The sequence below is a fragment of the Tupaia chinensis genome, unplaced genomic scaffold, assembly GCF_000334495.1.
Source record: "Tupaia chinensis unplaced genomic scaffold, TupChi_1.0 Scaffold000257_1, whole genome shotgun sequence".
Taxonomy (NCBI): domain Eukaryota; kingdom Metazoa; phylum Chordata; class Mammalia; order Scandentia; family Tupaiidae; genus Tupaia; species Tupaia belangeri.
Window position 1 is genome coordinate 4,751,708 of NW_006159737.1, and position 21,786 is coordinate 4,773,493.

A 21,786-nucleotide genomic window follows, 5' to 3' on the forward strand; every position below is an offset into this window, starting at 1 on the left:
TCTCCTCCATTCTCCTCTCGGTATCTTGGGCATGCATGCACACGTGCCCAGCATGAGTTTAAGCCACTGGTTCCGGGACTTGAACCACGATCAGCTACATGGGAGTTCAGCTACATAGCCATTATGCTAACTGCTGGTCCCGAGTTTTTAACTAACAAGTTCACCCTGTAAGATGGCATTGTACTTGATGTTTGCTTTCTCTGAATTACTTTTTCTCAAATCTTGTTTTTAAAGAATTATTTATTTAATTTTATTATTATTATTATTTTTAAACTTGCTATAGGGCATGTGCCCTCACCAGAGAGAAAGAGAGAGAAAAAGTGAGAAATCAAACGACCAGGTCCAGGACTTGAACCATGGTTGGCTATGTGAGAGTCCAGTGCCTTAATCACCATGCCACCTGCTGACCTCACTTTTTCTCAGATCTTAATAGTGTTGCCTCCTCTTGTCATTAGTGAGCTTATGTTAAAGATCACCTTTATAAAGAGGTCTCTCCTGGTCATCCAAGTTTAAGTGCAAGGTAACTCCCAGTCACTGGCTGCCATTGCTCTGCTTTGTTTCAATCTTCTATGTAACAGGTGTTTATTGCACAGCTATTATGAGATGACAAACACAGCAAACTACTTGCTATTAATGGAGCTGTTATTCTCCTGAAAGGAGATGACCAATAAACATTACTACCACGTACCTTTGTCCTGACCCACTACTGGAAATAGAGTGGAATACTCATGAATGCAATATTTTATTCTTAGTAGAATCAGTGAAGATAACTTTGGGAGCTATTCTCTCACATACTGCTTGCCACTGTGATGTTATCTCCACAACTGGGGAGTTGGCAAAGTGTAAGCCAAAGAACAATGCCACAATGATCCAGCCTCCAAAACTTACTATGCATTTATCTTGACCAACTCCTATTACCTACTTTTCATGTTAGTTTCTTATTTGTATAACCGGCTAATCTTACCCATTTCACAGAGTTCTTGAGCAAATGAATTGTGAAAGTATGTGATAACTAGAGCACTATCCAAAAGTTATTTTTATTTCTAATCATAACAATAATTTCCAGTTCTTCCGTTGGGCAACTTAGCTCGGATCTACATTCTATCAGTTGAATAAACATTTCTACATTGATCAAATAAAATGAAATATTTTATGTTCCCCACAGAACTAGTTACCCTGACTAATTTCCCTACTTTAGTGGAATACACGTTTTCCTTTAAGTTTCTAAATCTAGTCAGTCTAAGGCCTTGTCGATTTCTCTTTTGTTAAAACTCTGGAAGGTATCCTTTCCCACCTCTTTGCAAGGCCACCATCCAAGTTCAGCTTCTTGTCTACCATCTGTTCTTAGCTGCTGCGTAAGGAATCTTTCTTTCTTTCTTTTTTTTTTTTTTTTTTTTTTTTGAGAGGTTTTCGCTATAGGGCGCGTGCGCTCGCCAGACAGACAGAGACAGAGATACAGAAAGCGAGAAATCACCCCCCCCCCCACCAGAGGGGATGGTCACGCCGCAATCCCTTCTCCTCCATTCTCCTCTCGGGATCTTGGGCACGCACGCACATGCGCCCGGCGTGAGTTCTAAGCCACTGGGCCCGGGACGCGAACTTAGGTCCACTACGTGGGAATCCAGCGACATAGCCATTATGCTAACTGCTGGCTCCCATGCGTAAGGAATCTTCAACCTTTCCTCTTAGTCTTTCCTTCCAAATCATTTTGAGCCTCACCATTATTTACGCTGTTTGTCATATCTATCTCCTACTCAGAAACTTCGAAAGATACCACCTTATTGTCTACATGATACTTGTAAAATCCATTAGTATATCATTTAAAGTTCACCATAATCTGGCATCAATTCTACACTTCAAATTTTATCTCCTTTCATTCTATTTTCTGACCACCTCACTCCAGCTAGATAGATCTGTTCTTTGTTCCCTGACCCTGTGTTTTACTTGCCAGTTGCTTTGCATTCTTGTTCACATTTTCATTTTCTTTTCTTTTTTCTTGTTTTCATTTTCTTGCATGCTCAAGAGAGAAGGAGAGCAGAAAGCACCCCTGTTGGGGAATGGTTATGCTGAAATCTTTATCCATCTCTCCCTCCTGGGATTTTGGGCACTCGCATGTACACACACTCAGCATGTTTTTTAAGCCACCAGCTCGGGGACTTGATCTGCATGTGATATCTGGCTTCCTTACACTAGGCCGCCAAGTTGGCCCATTCATGTTTTTTATTTGCCTGGAATTCTCTTTCCTTTTTTGGTTCAGTCCTCTTCACCTTCTTGAACCCTGAATATTTCTCTACCTATTTCGTAGGAATCTTGAATTTTTATCTTCATTTCTGTTTTTGACAGTGTGCTCAACTTAATGTTATTTATTTGTTTGTACGTGCCTTCTGAGAATTTCTGATATTTTCTCATGTATCCCAAATGCCTTCCCCATCATCAGAACTCACTATATATTTTGAAGTGTCACTAGTAGTTAGGACCTTGTTCCATACTATGCTTTCCTAAGAATGCACAGGAGGCCCTGTTACCTAGAGGAATGAGTTAAAATCTGCTCATAGGCAAAGCATTGAACTTGACTTCACTTCATGCACTTTGAAAGAAATTAGGTCCAGTTTCCTGGAAAACTTGGTTATAGTCTATCGAACTATAATATGTAAATTATTATTTAGCCTGATGAAAGCATTGGCAATGATAGATTTGTTCAAGGAGATGACTAATAAATAATGTGTTACTTAACTGAGTATTGAATATTATTTGCAGATATTTATAAATTTACTGAAATTTTTTCCATCTGCTGCTGAGGGGGTTTCGTGAAAACTTCTGTTTTCGTGCCCATTAAATAAATGTAACACTAAGTGATATTTAGCTTGCCTCCGGTGACCATATTGCATTTGGATTCTGTGCTCACAGCATACTTTCCTGCTTTTCTACAGTACTTTGGAAGTTTACTTGTCATTTTCTGTGTCGAACTGGCTTGTGGTGTTTGGACATATGAACAAGAACTGATGGTAAGTGAAAAATGGTATAGAATCACAATCTCAAGGAATATCTAGTTCAGCCTTTTAAATCAGATAATTTGGAGTAATTTAGAGACATGATTATTCATTCGAATGTTTATGGTATATGATGACAACAAATAGTCCATTTTTTTCTGAAAAATAACATTTTTTTCTGTGTCTAAAAGCACATTTCTAAAACATGATTTATCATATTTTATTTTGTATATTATGATGCATGCATTTAATTCCTCAGGTTGCTTGAATATGGACATAATAGAGTGAAAATAGTGTATGTTCTAAAATAATTTTGCCAACTTTTGAGTTATTGTAATAATAGGAAAGATTCACATTTGTGACATGATGTGTTTGAGAATGCTTGAAAACCACATAAAACCTTCAAAATGCTGACTGCAGCAGGACTCTGATGACTGGGAAGCCTGCCTCTCCAGTTTGCAGCAAGCCGAACTGTCTTCCTCTGTAAGGAGTGTATTTGAAGAGTTGCTGTGTGCTCACTAGAAACTCTCACAGTTTGAGACTTGGCTACTTGAAAACGGCTCTTCAGCATTTTTTTTTCCCTCTTTTATTTCAGCAATTGAAACTGCTGGAACAACTTTTATAGATCTGTTAGAATAAATGAGGGTAACAGTTTCTCCATCTTTAGATTTTACAGTCCTGTTTGGTTCACCAGTTGCACCTTGCCTGTGCATGCATGGGGCATTACTACTTATTTCATGTTTTCTCACTTCAATGGAGAAAATTAGTGCGTTTCTTACCAGTGACGTGGAGGGTTTCTGCATGTCTGTGAACATTGGCTGTTTTCATGAAGGCAGGCCAGATTTTTCCACTGTAAGTGTTCCATAGTAATTCTGCTTTAGTGAAATGGTGTTGTTCAACCTGTAAATCCTTGGACCAATGGCAATAAGAGTCATGGAGGGTGATTCTTCAAAAATGTGCATCTCAGACTCCAGCCCAGCTCTGCTAAATCAGAATAGAGGGAAAAAGGGCCAGGACTGGGCATTCATATTGGGGACAAGTCTCCTCCACCCACCCTCTGCTCCCTGTGAGTCTTAAACATTTTAAAATTCTAAGAACTCTTAAGAGGAGAGAAATTGTTTTGTATTTTAGAGAGAAGAGACACATTTGGCAGTTGGAAATCAAATCAAAGTTGTTTCTGGTACTGATGCAGTTGTTAAAAAGTTCTCTGCTGACCCTGCTACTGTTGGGTGAGGCTGTTTTGAATACTAAGTGGTAATTACAGACCAGTGGATACTGAGCATGTGCCAATTTACATGCAAATGATGCTTGGGCACTATCACATGTCTGAGCCCCAATGCTGCCCACATGTGGTGACTCTCAGTAAGAACAGAGAATTTAACGACCATCATGCTGCCCAGGTGTGGTGACTCTCAGTAAGAACAGAGAATTTATGGAACGTTGAAAAGTCAGGGTAGGTTCCAACTACACTAGTTTAATGTAAAGTGAAGAATTTTCTTTAAAATGAAATCTCCCATTAAAATACGAATTCTTTTGCTGTCTATGAGAATCCTATCTTCACTTCACTCCCCAGAAACTTTGTGTATTTAGGGAAGTGAAAAATACTGGGTTGTCGGAAAAGGCATGATGTATTTTTTTCATAGAAAAATATGTCATGACTTTTCTGACAACCCAGTAGTTTCCTGGGACTCAGTTTCTGTGTTTTATTTTAAATAGATCATCTGCCTTAATTTTTTTTTCCTCTGTTAAAATAATATATCTCCTTGACATTCAAGTAGAGAGTGAATCTGATAATTAATTCTTGATCCCCTTACCTTAGCTCTTGATTGTGTTTTGCTGGGTAATTAAAAGGATTTTAGAAATGAGTTTCGCATGGATTTTAAAATGGATGTATAGTGTATATGTCATACTGACATTTGGCAATCTCCTAAATTGTAGCCAGTTCAAAATGAATTAATTTAAGGTGTTCAAAATAAAATGTTTTGATTTGAATATAATTTTAAGAAACACAAGGAAATGAAGAGGACTTTATGCTTGCTTAGAGACTTTCTTCTCTTCTCTTAAGAGGCGGTCTGCACACAGCTTCGGAGTACCGCCGTTCTAAATGTGTGCACATTATCGTTTCAGCTGACAGCACACAGCACTGTTTTGCTTGTGTAAATCTTCCCCATTACATCACCAGGAGAGAGCAAGGACTGTTTAAAAGGTGCAATGTGGAAAGCAGGTCTTTTTTTTTTTTAAGGAAAAAAAAAGTTTGTTAGAATTTTTATTGCTTTTACTCTAATAGCAGTGTGAATGAAAAGTGCCATTAAAGTTTATTATCTGCCAAATTTTGCAGAACCCAGCCTTTTCATAGAATGGGTTATGTGCTTTTTAGCTGTTCTGTGCAAGGAACCAATCCGTGTGTGTTATTTTATGGCCGGAGCCCAGTATTCTGTCCCAGCACCTCAATGGTCTCCTCTGTTTGCTTGCCACGTTTGGTCTCACATTGATTGTGGTCACAATTATGGAAAAAAGTCTATTTATTTTGGAAGGTAAAAGTTTTAAAAAAAGATTGTTATAGTCACTATGCCAAAAGAAGTGACATCAGACAGTCTTTCCCCATTACTGCTTCAGTTTATACATGTTTGCCTCCTGTTCATTGTTCATTCTGTAGATAAAAATCCGTCAATAATATTCACGGTTTCACTTGATGAATTTCTAGATAATTTATCTGACCTACATTTATTTTATGGCTCAAATGATATGAAACAGTAGTATATGGTGAGTAGTTTGACCTTCGGTGAGTTCTCTGAACTTTGTTGAAGCCCTATGTATACACAATATATCCAGTCAGAGCATTATTTGGGGAATAAAACTTTGTGTCCAAGTGTTCAAATTTTCTTTTATATTGTACATTTCTAAGTGCTATAAGCAAAAAGAAAATTAATGAAGGAGAAGAAAATTTCTCTGATCAAGAATTTTTAAATTACTTCTGAAAATAATACTATTTTTTTAATTAAAAAAATATCTTTTTTTTTTTCATTCCACATCATGATTCTTTATTTGGACTTAAACCTTATAATGCCATTCTAAACACTACAAAGAGTGCAAAGGGAGGAACTATTCAACTGACAAAAAAAAAAGTAAAGGTCTCTTGAAAAAAAAATGTATTGTATACATCATAATTTGAATTTAATGAAATTATATGTCATTTCACATTATATGACAGAAATTCGGCTACCACTTTTTAAAGTCATTAGTCAAATTCATTCTGTAAAGGATTAGAGATTATTGACTAGAGAGATTAGACATTATTGACTAGAGAGATTACATCTTAATGTAACATTATACTGCTTCATATTATTTTATATATTAGCATATTCATAATTTGCTTTGTAAGAAATTTATATTTTCTTTAATAATTTTAGTTCTTCAACGAATGGCTGATGCTGGCTGTAATTTTTCTTACTGGACGATAATTTTTGTATTGTTTGATCTGTTTATATTTTAAGTCTCTGTAGTTTTGTTTTTAGAAGTTGTGATATATTAGATGTGTGGTTATTTTTCCTTTGCATTCATAATGAATCATGATTTTTGCAAAAAACCTATGTATTAGTCGTACATTTTTGGCTTATATATTTTGTATAGTCTAACTACACACATCGAAATGTGTAATACTTTTTGTTTTTAGGTTTTTTCCACTGGAGGATGTGCTTACCAGAGCGAGACAAACAGTGAGAGGGAAAGTGAGAAATCATCTCCCAGGGGGATGGCCATGCTGCAAACTCTTCTCCTCTTTTTTCCTCTTGGGATTTTGGGCACGCACGCGTACGTGCTGGGTATGATTTCAATCTGTCAGGTATGGGACTCCAACCACAGTCAGCTGTGTGGGAGACCAGTGCTTTAACCATCACACAGCATGATGGCCCTCAATAATATTTCTTTATAAATTAAGATTTTGCCAGTTCTTGTCCTGGTGGTTAAGGATCCTACATGGCTGATAGCACAGTTCAAGTCCTGGACCTGGCAGCCTGAGAAACACACTAGGCATATGTGTGGGCATACCCAAAAAAATCCCAAAGGAGAGAGAAAAGAAAGAGAAGAGGTTGTACCATGACCATCCTCTATGGAGGGTGGTTTCTTTCTCTTTCTCTCTCTTTCTGTCTCTCTCCAAGCACACATGCCCTCTGGTTAAATTAAAAAAAGAAAAAAATTCCTTTGGATCAGCCAGTGGTTTGATGGTTAAGGTAGCTGACTCTCCCACGGCTGACTGTGTGGTTTGAGTCCTGGGCCCAGTGGTTTGAAAAATACACTGAGTGCATGAGTGCATGTGTTCCCAAAGATCCCCAAAGGGAAGAGAGATGAAGGGATTTCGGCATTACCCTCTCCCATTTGTGTAGGTGTTGTTTTCTCATTTCCCTTTCCTTTTCTCTTTCTCCATGTCTCTTTCTGGCGAGCACACATGCTTTCTAGAACATTAAGAAGAAGTAAGAGCTCAGAATTATCCTGATGTCAAGTTCTATAGGCTTATTTATTCATCTCTCCTTTTCTTTTCTTCTTCTTCTTTTTTTTTTTTTTTTTTGGTTCTTGACCATTATGTTATTATGTCATTCATTGATTGTTTGGCTGGCTTCCAGCAAATAAAACAATGCTTGATTTGCTCACGAGATTTCTGGCCAAATGTTGTGTTGCATACCTAAAGCTCTGTCATGATTAAACATTCTGTAACACACATAGCACAAGGTGATTCGAGAGCAGAAGCACAAAACAATGCTTTATTATGAGAACTGTTCTTGTGAAAATTCTGCCATGCTTCCAAAAATCTAATATTTGGAAGGTTGTTTACAAAATTATCCCAGAGTGAAGCTCGACTTGAATTCTTAATTCTTCAGTCTTTCTTGAATCCTTCTTAATTTGTCTCTCATTTTAATACCATTGTCAGCAGTTATTTCCGAGAACCACAACTTCATAGTATTACAGATCAAACCAAACAGCATTTCTTCACAGATACCATTTGTTTTGAACTCTTCCAGTGTACCTGACTAATGAATATTTTGTGGTTTTCTTCAGCTTGCTATTAGCAATAAAGTGATTTCTCATGATTTTACTTACTACAAAATACCTTCTCATTTAGTACTAAAATTAACATATAGAGATTGTCCAGTAAGTATTTTGTAACCCTCAGCTTAACTTAGGTGACAAGCAAATATAAATTTAAATGAGATTTATTGGGCTGGCTCCATGGTCTGGTGGATAAGGCAGTTGGATCCCACATAGCCAACCACACAGTTCAAGTTCTGGGCCTGTGACTTGGGAAACACACCAGGTGTTTGTGCATGCCCAAAATCCTGAAAGGAGGGAGAAATTGAGGAGAAGGGATTGTGTGTGACTATTCCCCATGGGGAGTACTTTCTTGCTTTCCCTGTCTCGCTCCAGTTAACACCTATGCACTCTAGTAAATTAAAAGAAAACTGAAAAAGAGAAAAGAAAAGAACGATCTAAAAAAAGAAAAGATCAAAGAAAAGAACGATCTAAAAAAAGAAAAGATAAAAGAACGATCTAAAAGAAGAGTTTGTTAACATAGAGTTTGTCATAAGTAATACATTCCAACTCTGTGCGAGTATGTGTGTGTGTAATTGTTTTGAGAATATGTGTACATCCTTGTGTTGTTTTGCTTTTTTGTCTCCAGGTTCCAGTACAGTGGTCAGATATGGTCACTTTGAAAGCCAGAATGACAAATTATGGTTTACCTAGATACCGGTGGCTTACTCACGCTTGGAATTTTTTTCAAAGAGAGGTAAGTGTTATAATTTCAGAGGCAGAGAATATGAAATAAGTGACACACTTTCCAAAACAGATGTTCAAAGCTTTGGTTTTGGTAATTTTCTCTGTGCTGAAAAGTTAATTGCTACTTGTGCAATTCTTTATGGAGAAATATTTTAAGTAACTTCATGTCCTGTTTTTTTTTTTTTTTTTTTAAACATACTTCGTTTTTTCTTTATTTCACAATTGACATACATTTAAGAATTTCTTCAAAATCCTTTTGCTAAAAAGCCTGTTATTTGTTTTTTTTATGAGAGTTACATGATAAATATTTAAGTTCTATTTGAAATGATATTTTTCACGACTTTTGGAGCTATCTGTATTTTAAATATTTTTTATTTAATGATTGCTGTCATTTGGAAATTTGGAGTCAATTTATTATTAAGGGCATGAGTTTCCTATACATGCAGTAAATGTTATTATAGGTGTATGTACTATGTATATATTATACTACATACATATATACAATACACTATACATATAAACATTATATACACATACACACATATTCACACACACACACACACACCTACATACTCTGTGTGTGTGTGAATAGATAAATAGATGATAGATATCCATCTGTCTGTCATAGTCCTGGCTCTGCCTCCTGAATAGCTTGGACTATAGGCATGTACTGCCCCATCTGGCTTTTGGTTGGACTGGACCTAGGACCTGGTCCTCCCATGTGGTCCCAGCCTGCAGAGTGCAGTGTCTCAGCAGTGCATACCACTGAGTGGACCTGCTGCTTCTTATTTATTGACATTCTGTACTTTACTTAACCTCTTTAAGTCTCAGTTTCCTGACCTGTAAAATAGGGCTAATAAAAGTACCTACCTTCTTGGGTTGTTGAGAAAATTGAATGAGATCATAAATTTGATCTCATTTAGCTTATAGTTATTCCCAATAACATTACAAAGTATAGATGCCTTTAGCTTTTCTAACCTTACTACCACACAGCACTACGCCTAACTATCTTGTCAACTGGGACTATAGAATTAAAATCAGGCCACTTGTGGAGCCAGCTTGTGGTGGGGTGGTAAAGGAGGCTGGCTCCCACGTGGATGACTTCATGGTTGAGTCCTGAAACTGGCAGCTTGAAAATCATGCCAGGTGCTTGTGCATGCATGACCAAAATCTCGAGGAGAATGGAGAAGGGGTTGTGGTGTGGCCTTCCCCTGTGGGCAGCTTTCTCTCTTTCTCTCTCTCTCTCTGTGTCTCTGCAGTGAGCGCATGTGCCCTATAAGCACATTAAAAAAAATTCTGTTAACCATGATCTTGCTTTAAAAAATACTTCTTCCAGTTTTCTTGTGATTAGAGAGACATTCTCAGATGATGAAGTATGTCAGTTTCCTTTCATTTATCTTAGAGCTGGGCCACAAGGCACTTGAAAGTCAGTGCCTTACATAATAAATAGCCAGTTCGTCTGTCCTGGATATGGGCAGAAGTTCAAGCCCAGGACAATCTCCAAATCTGGCTCTTTGTGTTACAATTGTTGAAATGGCGAAGACTGTCATTGTAACACAGATTTCCTGTTTATTTAAATGCTTCCCGACTTTGTTTGTTTACTGTGCATTTATACTAAAAGCAACATGAACAAAAAACAAGTGAAGCATTAGTGAATTTATAATAAACTGTGTTCAGCTACCATCCTGGGAAGGAGCTGGCCAGAGCACTTGCTTTTCTGGAATTTGTGATGTAGACCATGATAATCCAGGTTAGAAAACAAAGTGAGTTTTTTTTTTTTTTTCTCTGATGGTGGACTTATCAAGACAGACAATGTACATGCACTGCAAACTAACGACTCATTTATTTGTAGATTTGTCAGGTTGTAAGTTCCTCGTATCCTAAGTCTATTTCATGTAAAAGTACCTAAACCTAGTAGACTCTTAATTCGGCCTTAGTGATATTTATTTAAAACCTTTACATAAAATTACTTAAACACATACTTGTTTATTTCACACAATGGTTGGAGCATGTGCTTGAAGTAAATAGTCTTTGCCATACACTGGCCACTGACCTAGGGAAATTACTACCAAAAATTCAATTTTTTTAAATAGATTTTTTTTCTATAGGGTACATGTACTCATTGGAGATACAGAGAGAGAAAGAGAGAGAAAGTGAGAAATCACTCTCCGGGGGGATGGCCATGCCACAATCTCTTCTCTTCCATCCTCCTGTCAGGATATTGGACACACATGCACACATGCCTGGTGTGAGTTTGAAGCCAGCAGTTCCAGGACTAGAACTGAAGTTGGCCCTATGGAAGTACAGAGCCTGAACCCTCATGCTACCAATTGACCCTAGGACTTCAGTTTTTTAATTGTAAGATGGTGATATTTTTTCCTAGAGCTGACCTAATGTTAGCAAGTGTGATACTCTCTCAAAATGCAGTGTAAAAGGAAGCAGGGAAATGACAAAGAAATGTAGCCCACAGCAATGTGTTGGTATCATATTGAGTTTACTTAAGGGAATTTGCAAGAAAAGTTTCAGTACAAAATTCAGTATCTTCTGTTGAAAGAGAAAGACAATTATATAAAATGAAAAAATATTTCAGGGATGTATTAAATTGTTAAAAAAGGGCACTGAATGCGATATGTTTCATTTGTCTGAGAAAGTCATTTATGTGGAACACGGTTTCCTGACAAAGCCAGATAAATAGGCTGTTGCACTGTGGATGGAGCTAGAGTGTTCCAAGAATCGCCCTTCTGTCATCATCAGCACAGAAAGAATTCGTGTTGTTAGAAAATGAGAGACGTGGGTTTCCCACGAGTGCTGAGATTTAAAAAGACTGACTTGGCAATGTCATAGTTTGTGATTTTTAGAAAGTGAAAATATTCTTCGTGGATACTCAATGACTTATGTAAAATATGCAATGTCAAATGACATTGGACTCAATTTGGAAGGTTTATGGTACATTCATGGCTTTTAAAAAAAAGTTATAAGGAAAATATTAAAAATATATGAGTTTTTTTAATTTTAGTATTACTTACAGTTTTCAATAGTTCAATGTGTATAAAACTATTAAGATTTCTTTTTCTTTTCAAAAATTACATAGTTAGGCAAGTGAAGAAAATGCAAGATCATTTTTATTATTTGCCTGATTTCATTTTGCATGAGAAGTTGATCATTGTTCAAAGTTGAGTTTAGTTAAATTTTGAAATGCTGGTGGATTGTCATATTTTAAGACACAATGTTAGTCTTGAATACAGATTGATCTATTGGGCTATGTAATTTGCATAGTCAGTTACTCTTGGCAGAGTTTTTCTCAGTCACTGCCCAAATTCTTTGCCTCTGACTATATGGAAAAGTAGCTGTTCTCTACCCAAAGGCAGAAAATTATTCATCATAATTAATTATTCAGAGAGTAATCTATGTATGTCCTTAAGTGGTGTTTCTAAATCTCTTTTTTAAGAGAGATTTTTGCTGTAGGGTGTGTGCGCTTGCTAGAGACACAGAGACAGAGCATGAGAAAGTAAGGTATCATGCCCCAGAGGAGAGGTGACAATGCTGCAATCCCTTCTCCATTACTCTCCTCTCAGGATTTTGGGCACCCATGCACACATGCCCGGCGTGAGTTTCAAGCTGCTAAGTTTGGGACTCAAACTTCAGTTGACCAATGGGAGTCCAGTGCCTTAACCACTACGTCACCCTGCTGGCCCCTCTAAATCTTGATGAGAGAAAAATTTGCCAATATTTGGAAAAATGAGACCAAAAAATAGAGTCTTCTAAATTATAGTTTAAGAAACATAATATAGGTCTTTTTAAAATCCAACTTTGGGACCAGCAGATGGTGTAATGGTTACGTTGCTGGATTTCCATGTAATCGACTGTGATTCAAGTGCTGGCTTAAAGCTCATATGGGGCTCGTGTGTGTGAGTGCCCAATATCCCAAGAAGAGAATGGAGGAGAAGGGATTGTGGTATGGCCATCCCACCTGGAGGGTGATTTCTTGCATTCTACCTCTCTGTCTCCCTCCATCTCTCTGTCAAGTGCATATGTCCTATAGCAAAAACCTCTCTTTAAAAAAAAAAATCAACTTTATTCTAGCTAAAGGAACATAATTTCCTCTGAGACTGTAGTGATAGGCTATAATAGTTTATTTTGAGAATCTCACTTTCTTTGGGTGAAAATTATTTGGGCAAGCCTATGTTTATTCCTCAAAGGTGTTGGAAATTTTTTCTTCTTTCTTTAGAGAGACTTTTGCTGTAGGGCATGTGTGCTCACCAGAGAGACAGAAAGCAAAAAATCCCCCCTTCCCTCTGGGGAGGATGGCCATGGCCACAATCCCTTATCCCCAATTCTCCTCTTGGGATCTTGGACATGCATGCACAAATACCTGGCATGAGTTTCAAGCTGCTGGGTCCAGGATTCAAACTGTAGGCCACTACATGGGAGTCCGGCAACGTAACCATTACATCTGCTGGTCCTGGTTTTGGAAATTTTACTGATTTTAGGAATCCAGCTCTGGTAACCATTGTGACTAGAGCTTGCTGAGCAAATCTTTTTACAGAAATCGTAGAAACACTTAATACAATATTAGAGTTTTTTGAGCAATTAAACCAGTATCTAGGCTATTTACAAATTGAATCAATTAATTATGTTGTAGTGGCTAGAAGTTTAATGATAAAGAAAATTTTAGCTATTGAGTTTGATAGTATGTAAGTTAACTTTGTTGCTACATGGCCTCTTCTAGAGAATGTTCTAGGTGAGACGTGTCACCCAGTCATGGTTCATTTTCTTTCTTATGTGTTGTCGACATTATTGTTCAGAATTGTACTGTTATGGAGTGGTCAGCCATGATGTTTCTCTATCACATTTCTCACATCAATGGACATTATATGGGGCCTGCAGATGTTTTGGTACTTGGACTCCCGTCAGGTGGTAGGTGCTGGACTCCCACATCGCCAACCATGATTCAAGTCCCGAACCTGGCAGCTTGCTTTCTCACTCTCCCTTTCTGTCTGTCTGTCTTTGTCTGGTTAAAATAGAAGAATAATAATGAAAAATAAAATTAAAACCTTAAAAAAATACAGCGTTCACATCTCATCGTGTGATGACAGATGTGTATTTAGCTCTGAGTTCAAAAATTTAAGAAATCTGACATTTAACCTTGTGTAAGTTAAAAAATCAATATGTTTTTGTGTTTTGGTGCCTGACCAGTTTTTCTTTTGCAGTTTAAGTGCTGTGGAGTTGTGTATTTTACTGACTGGCTGGAAATGACAGAGATGGACTGGCCCCCAGATCCTGCTGTGTTAAGGAATTCCCAGGATGTTCTAAACAGGCCCACCAGGAAGATCTCAGTGACCTTTATCAAGAGGTAAGACCATATTCAGTTAATATATCATAGATAAAGTTTATTTTATTATGATATTTATTTATTTATCTATCTATCTATCTATCTATTTATTTATTTATTTTTCCGGTTTTTGCCATAGGGCATATAAGCACTCCTGAGAGAGACAGAGAGGGAGAAAATGAGAAATCAAGTCCCAGGGGAGTGACCATGGTGCAAGTCCTTCTCCTTCATTCTCCTCCTGGGATTTTGGGTGCATGCATGCACGCAGTCAGCATGATTTTCAAGCTGCCAAGTCTGAGACTTGAATTACAGTCAACTGTGTGGGAGTCCAGCATCTTAACCACCATGCCACCTGCTGGCCCTATTACAACTTTTAAATAAAGAAGTTTTCCTTTTCTGCCTAAATATAAAAGGCCTCAAATGTTTCTTTGATAATTGAAGAAAAAGGATAAAGGTAAATGTTAATTTAAAAGTCTAAACACTGAGACCAGCAGATGGCCTATTGTCATATCGCTGGACTACCACATAGTTTACTGCGGTTCAAGTCCCAGTCCTGGTGACTTGAACCTCATGTTGGGCACTTGTGCATATGTGCCCAAAATCTTGAGAGGAGAAATTAGGAGAAGGGATTGTGGTGTGACCATCCTGTCTAGGGGGGTGAATTCTCACTTTCTGTCTCTGTCTTTTTGTCTTTCCAGCATGCATACACATCCCTATAGCAAAACAACAACAACAAGGACAAAAAAAACCCCCACAAACCAAAAACTCTTAAAAAACAGAAAAATTGGGAAAGATCAGATTTTATAATTAATTAGATCTTGATTATAAATTGCCTAAATCGTATTGTCTAGAAGCAAGTTCTATTTCCACCTCCCAGGAATTCTGTGAAAACGGACATGCAGAGCACGTGGCTAACTCTGGGTAGTCAGGAAGCGCAGGGTTTGTAGTTCTTGCACAGAGCACGTATTTCAGGGCCTCCACACAGACTCACACAGACTCTGGGGGAGAACAACAACAAAAATCTCTGGAGAAAATGCTGTAGTTTAACTCTGCAGTTCCCCCTGCTGGCTAATGAGTAGTGATGTCAGCTGTAGTTCCCTGATTAAATTTTGTATGCATTGGAATTAAAATCAATCATCACATACCGAGACATTCTGGGAGAATTTATCAGAATCACCAGCCATTCCTTTTTAGCAGAAGATTCCCCGTACCTTCATTTTTAGTGGTGATTTTCAAACTTTGTTAGCAGTGAAATCTTATTTTCAAATAAAAATTTAGAATGGCACTGTCCAGTCATTCCATGCGACCAGTTAGATTCAATTTCGTCAGGATAACATTAATTTAAAATGTCAGTTCCTTAGTAGTACTAGCAGATTTCAAGTGCTCAATATGAGCGTGTGACCCATGGCTCTTGTAGTGGATTGTGCAGATACCAGACATCTCTGTCATTACAGAAAGCTTTACTCGGCAGTTTGGATCTAGACAGGAACTCAGAATGTAAGTCAGAGAGTAGGCAGGCTGTTCCTGCTGGTGCTGGCATCATCCCTTAGACACATCTTCAGTCAAGTATACTTGGTATCACAAGATAGAGTTGAAAACCTCTTGTTTGCGCCAGACCCATAGCCCAGTAGTTAAGGGAGCTGGATTGCACATGGTTGACTATGTGGTTCAAATCCTGGTACTCGCAGTGCAAAAAACATGCCAGGTTCATGTGCATGCCTATCTTAATACCAGCGGGATGGAGAAATGGAGAAATGGAGGAGAAGGGATTGCAGCATGACCACACTCAATGAGGGATTGCTTTCCTCCTTCTCCCTCTCTCTCTTACTCTCTTTCTCTGGAGAGCACACACACTCTAAAAGCAAATTAAAAGAAAAAAATAGAGAACCTCTAGCTTAACAATAAATACTTTATAATTCACATATATATGTATGTGTATATATGTATGTGTATATATATATATATGTATGTATATGTATGTGATTCATATGTAGTATGACCATAAAGAATGAAAATTTATAATGAAGCACATTGGAATTTCTAAAACATACGTTTTTATATATTTCAAGTTATTCTTAGGATGATTATAAATTTTTCCCTAGAAATATTATCATTTAAACATCTGTTAGATTATCTGTCAAAGTGGGTTGTAGAGGAGTATGGTTAATTTATACTATATTAGTTTGAATGCTATAATTAATTAAAAGAATGGTGTATTACCTACACAAATAATTCATTGTATTTATGTCTTAGAAATGAGTAAGTTTTGGCTGTGAATATGCCACATTTATGGATATTCACAAATAAAGTTTTGGGCTCTAAAGGCATGACTGAAGAAGTGTGCCAAATATTTTTTTAAAGTTTCTGAAACCTAGTAGTTTGCTAATACGATCACAGTGTTACAGTGTTCCACAAAAAGAGCCATGTTAGCAAGAGAAATCCATTGTCTTCTATTCTAGAGGCTAAAAGACCAAGATCCAGGTCTTAGCAGAGTTGGTTCCTTCCAAGGGCCCTGAGGAAGGATCCATGCCACACCCATAGCTTCCGGTGGTTTACTGGCAATCTTTGCCATTCTTCATTTTATAGACACATCACCCTGATGTATGCCTTCTTCCAATTTTCTCCTTTTTATAAGAACACCCATAGTATTGGATGATTTGATATGACCTCATCTCAATTACATCTGCAGTGGCCTTGTTTCCAGATCACATGAGATACTGGGGTTAGGACTTGGACATGATTTCAGGAGGACACAGTTAAATCTATCACAAGAATTATTGAAACAAACGAATATCAATTTATTTATTTTAAAAGATAATCAAGATACTAGCAGATGGCATAGTGGTTATGTCACTGGACTCCCACATAGTCAAATGCAATTCAAGTCTTGGACCCAGAGGCTTAAAACTCATGCTGGGTATGTGTACATGCATGCCCAAAATCCTAAGAGGAGACTGGAGGAGAAGGGATTGCAGTGTGGCCATTCCCCCTGTGGGTGATTTCTCACTTTCTGTCTCTCTGTCCCTGTCTCTCTGGCAAGCACATGCACCCTATAGCAAAAAAAAAAAAAAAAAAAAAAAAATCAACATACTTACTGCCATGCCTCACCCTACTAAGCAACATTGTGTTTACATTTTATTATTTTAAAGATACTAGGTTTGGTCACATTTGGCTTTGAGTAAAAAAGGAATACACAAGATACAGTTTATTGAAAAGAAAAGATTGTTAGGCCTATTCTTTTAGGTTTTTCAGTGATTATACTACATCATCATTTGTTCTGGATGAAAGCTTACTATTGGCTAATGTCTATAGATGGGGTAGTCAGCTAACAAATCCAACAATCCTGTTCATTCTATAAAACAGAAGATAGTATTTAATATTGGGTTGTCAGGAAAGTCATGACGTATGTTTTCTTTTTCTTTTTCTTTGGAGAGATTTTTACTCTAGGATGGTTGTGCTCACCAGAAAGACAAGAGAGAGACAGAGAGACAGAAAGCAAGAAATCACCCCCCGGGGGGATGGCCATGCCGCAATCCTTTCTCCTCCATTCTCCTCTAGGGATCTCGGGCATGCACGCATATGCACCCGGCGTGAGTTTAAGCCACTGGGTCTGGGACTTGAACCTCAGTCAACTACAGGGAGTCCAACGACATAGCCATTACGCCACTGCTGGTCCCTATGATGTATTTTTTTCTATGCTAAAATGTGTCATGACTTTTCCAACAACCCAGTATTTCTGAGATGATGTTAAATACAAACATAACTGTAGATATTAGAATACATTATGACTCACTATTAGACATTTAAAGAACAGATGATTATAGTATAGATGTAAGCGTAGTCATGTGAATTGAAACCCATTAACTTTCCTAGTTGAACTTTATCCATTTATTGTTTTGCTTTTATTTCTTTATGAGTGAGAGAAACAGAAAGGGAGAGACAGTGACAAAGAGAGAGCACCTCCACAGGGTTTTGACACCCCAATCCACCGCAGCCTTGGTTAGCCCCAGATCATGGGTTCATACATGCTTGACATACTGAGAGAGGTCTCTGCTAACTAATCTGGAACCTTCCCAAGTGGTCACCCTTGCAGTAGGTCATGTTTTACTGCCGGGCAACCGCCCAACCACTCATTTGTAGGTTTTTAGCAGTAGCAAGTCAATATGGAAAATGATTGGGTTACAACACTATAGTATAATAATTTCTGCCTGGTTTAGTGATTAATACTGATGATTTGATTTTAACTGGTCTTAATTATGAGAATGAAAAAAACATCAACCAATTTGCTAGCTCTTCCTATGAAGTCTGAGGATGGATACATTCTCTTCAATTTAGTTTATACCATTGCAGAGTGTTCAATGAAAGAATTAATATAATTTCATTCCTATAAAATATAATTTCTTTTCACTAGTTTGTCTTAGATTATTTTCATTAATAATAATATATTAGAAATGGAATGCTTTACTTTCAAGATATCTATTAAGTATATGTTTTACAAATTTTAAGATCAAAAGTATTCTGTATTTGCAAATTGATAGCCCTCATTCATCTTTTTAATGTTTTCATAAAAATAGTTTCAGTAGTAAGCTGGCATTGTCAGTTATGAGATATTCTTTTTAGACACAGACTTCTAGCAAAGAGAGAAGTTCATCAAAGTAATCTGCTTTTGCATTTTTCAATTATTAACAAATAATCATATTAGAAATGATGTAGAATATAATTACATGCATAGTTGACTTACAAAAGTGGATCATTTAGTAACTTTATGGCACAAGTACAATTAAATCCATAATTAAAAATGAGACTTAATTCCACTTTGCCCCGGAGAACATATGTTTCCTAATTGCAATGTATCCAGAAATGGTCCAGTAGGAAGTCTAGATGAAGAAACAAGTGTGGAACAGCTGGAGGCATTTGGGATTTCATTCGGAAGGTGAGAACATGAAGGGGAGACATTTTAGATGTCTTCAAGTATTTCAAAGTTCATAATTCAGAACAAAAACTAGAATTGCTTATCGTTGCTCCAAGAGCCAGAAGCTACAGGAAGGAAATTTTGAATCAATAGAAGGAAGACCTTGCTCATCAAAATCTGTCCAATTGTGAGACAGGTTATCCTGTAAACTAGTGAGTACCTCATCACTAAAAATATTGAAGTCAAGGTCAGATAACCATGTCACTGGGGGTGTAGAATGGGGTTTAAAGTAAGAATGAATCTGGACTAGAGGAACTTCAAGGTCCCTTTTATCTTTCATATCCTGTAAGCTTAGAGATAAGAACTGGCTTTCTTCCTGTAATCTTTCTTCAGTAGTCTGAAATCAAGGAAATAAATCATTCTCAGCCATCTGGTGGCCTATCTTGTCCCTGACCCAATAATATTTTATGACACATTTTGAAACCTGTGAAAAATGACAGAGCAGAAATATAGCAACAATTGCACATTTTAGAAACATTCCTATCAGAGGTATTGTTAGGTTGGGCACACGGCTCCCCAAATAAGCCACACTCTCGTATAGAGTGTAGCAGAGGTTTAAAAATCACAGATGAAAGTATCTCTGACCCTCAGTTCAGTTCCATCACGTTCATTCATCCAAAATGTTTTTTGATTACCTATTGAGTTTTGCAGACTATTCTACATGCTGGGGATATAGTGGAGAAGGTTGCAGACAAAAATCTCTCTCATGTAATTTATATTCTGGTTAGGAATACAGGCATTACACAAGGAAAATAAAAAGGACATCATTTGAGGTGACAGTAAGCACTTTGAAGACTCCAAACAGGGTAAGGTGCTAGAGAAGACTTTGTTGATACAAAAGCGACGTAAGACATAGGCATAACTCTGTTAAGAGGTAATATTTGAACTGAGATTAATGAATGAGAAGGACCCATGCATGTGAAAATCTGTGGATAAGTTTTTTTGTTTTTTGAGAGTTCTTTTGCTATAGGGTGCATGTGCTCGCCAGAGAGACGGAGAGACAGAAAATGAGAAATCACCCCCAGGGGGGATGGCCACACTGCAATCACTTCTCCTCCATTAGCCTCCAGGTCTGGCACTCGAATCACGGTCGACTACATGGGAGTCCAGCAACATAGCCATTACATTAACTGCTAGTCCCGGATAAGTTTTTTTTTTTTTTTTTGATGAAGATAATTTATTTAATTTTATTTACTATTATTATTTATTAATTTGCTATTGGGCATGTGCACTCACCGGATGGAGGAGGAAGGTATGAAAGAGTAAGGTGCCAGGTCAGGGACTCAGACTGCGGCCAGCCATCTGGGAGTCCAGCATCTTAACCACCACACAGCTTGCTGACCCCGTGAATGATTATTTTTGGCCTAAGGAAGTGCAAGTGTTAAGGCTTGCGGTCGGGGGCCAAGCCCATGGTTACTGCCTACCTACTATCTTGGATTTTGGAATTGTCCCTGAAGCTATCACCTCTCAATGCTGGGTGTGAGACTTGGTGTCAGCAAAACATCAAACCTAGAATTTAAATTGGCAAAATACAGGTCTAGGATGTATTATTTTGTTTCCTTACCTGCTGAAATTTCCATCATATCCCTAATTAAAGTGCTGTTTATAGACTTGATTTTGAGAAGAAAGCAGAGAGAAATAATAATAATAATAATAATAATAATAATAATAATAAAGAGGTAGGTATGCCCATGACATGGGCTTCAAGGGAAAAGTGACTTTGCTAAAGTTGCCTTTTTTTTTTTTTAAATTTTGATAGTCGGCACATGCATGCATCAGAGAGAGAAAAGAGAAAGAGGGAGAAGAGAAAGCCCCCAGCCTCCCAGGGGAAATGGTTCTACTGCAATTCCTTCTCCTTCATCTCTTCTTTCTTTGGGGATTTTGGCACAATGTACATGTGCCCAGTGCGTTTCTCAGGCCACTGAGTCCAGCACTCCAGCTGCACAGTCATCCACATGGAGTCTGACTGCCTTAACCACCAGTCCATGGAGTCCATCCCCCGGGTCAATATTTTATATGCACTTTTTTCATTAAAGAGGAACTGGTAGATCTCATCTATTCCTCTTGGGGTCCCATACCTTAAAGCATGAAGAACCACAGTTATAGAGGGTAATTGCAGTGTTTATCCCGGATAGATGGAAAACAAAGCAGACACAGCTCCTCAAGGAGACTGAAATGCCTTTCTTCTCCTCTCTGTGCCACCTCAAGAAAAATAAATGGGGGACTAGCAGTTAGCATAATGGCTATGTCACTGGACTCTCATGTAGTCAGCTATGGTTCAAGTCCTGAACCCGGTGGCTTAAACTCATACCAGGTGTGTGTGCGCCTGTGCCCAAGATCCTGAGAGGAGAAAGGAGGAAAAGTGATTACAGTGTGGCCATCCCCCCTGGGGAGTGATTTTTCGCTTTCTGTCTCTCCGTCTTTCTCTGTCTCTCTGGCGAGTGCACATGCCCTATAGTAAAAACCTCTCCAAAAAAAGAAAAGAAAAGAAAAAGAAATGGAACAAGCTCACTTCAAATAAAGCAACCCAGGGGACCAGCAGTTGCCATAATGGCTATGTCGCTGGACTCCCATGTAGTCGACTACAGTTTGAGTCCTGGACTCTGCAGCTTAAACTCACACCGGGCACATATGTGTGCCTGCCCAAGATCCCTAGAGGAGAATGGAGGAGAAGGGATTGCAGTGTGGCCATCCCCACTGCGGGGGGGGGGTATGTGTTGTTT

General features: G+C 37.9%; 1 protein-coding gene across 1 annotated transcript in view; it reads left to right on the forward strand.

Annotated features, from left to right (window-relative positions):
* TSPAN12 (tetraspanin 12) overlaps window positions 1-21,786 on the forward strand; it is an 85,803-nt gene that overhangs the window by 47,835 nt on the left and 16,182 nt on the right. The window contains 4 exon segments of the mRNA XM_027772160.1: window positions 2,931-3,005; window positions 8,662-8,769; window positions 13,970-14,036; window positions 14,039-14,112. Coding sequence (XP_027627961.1) covers window positions 2,931-3,005; window positions 8,662-8,769; window positions 13,970-14,036; window positions 14,039-14,112 — 324 coding nt within the window.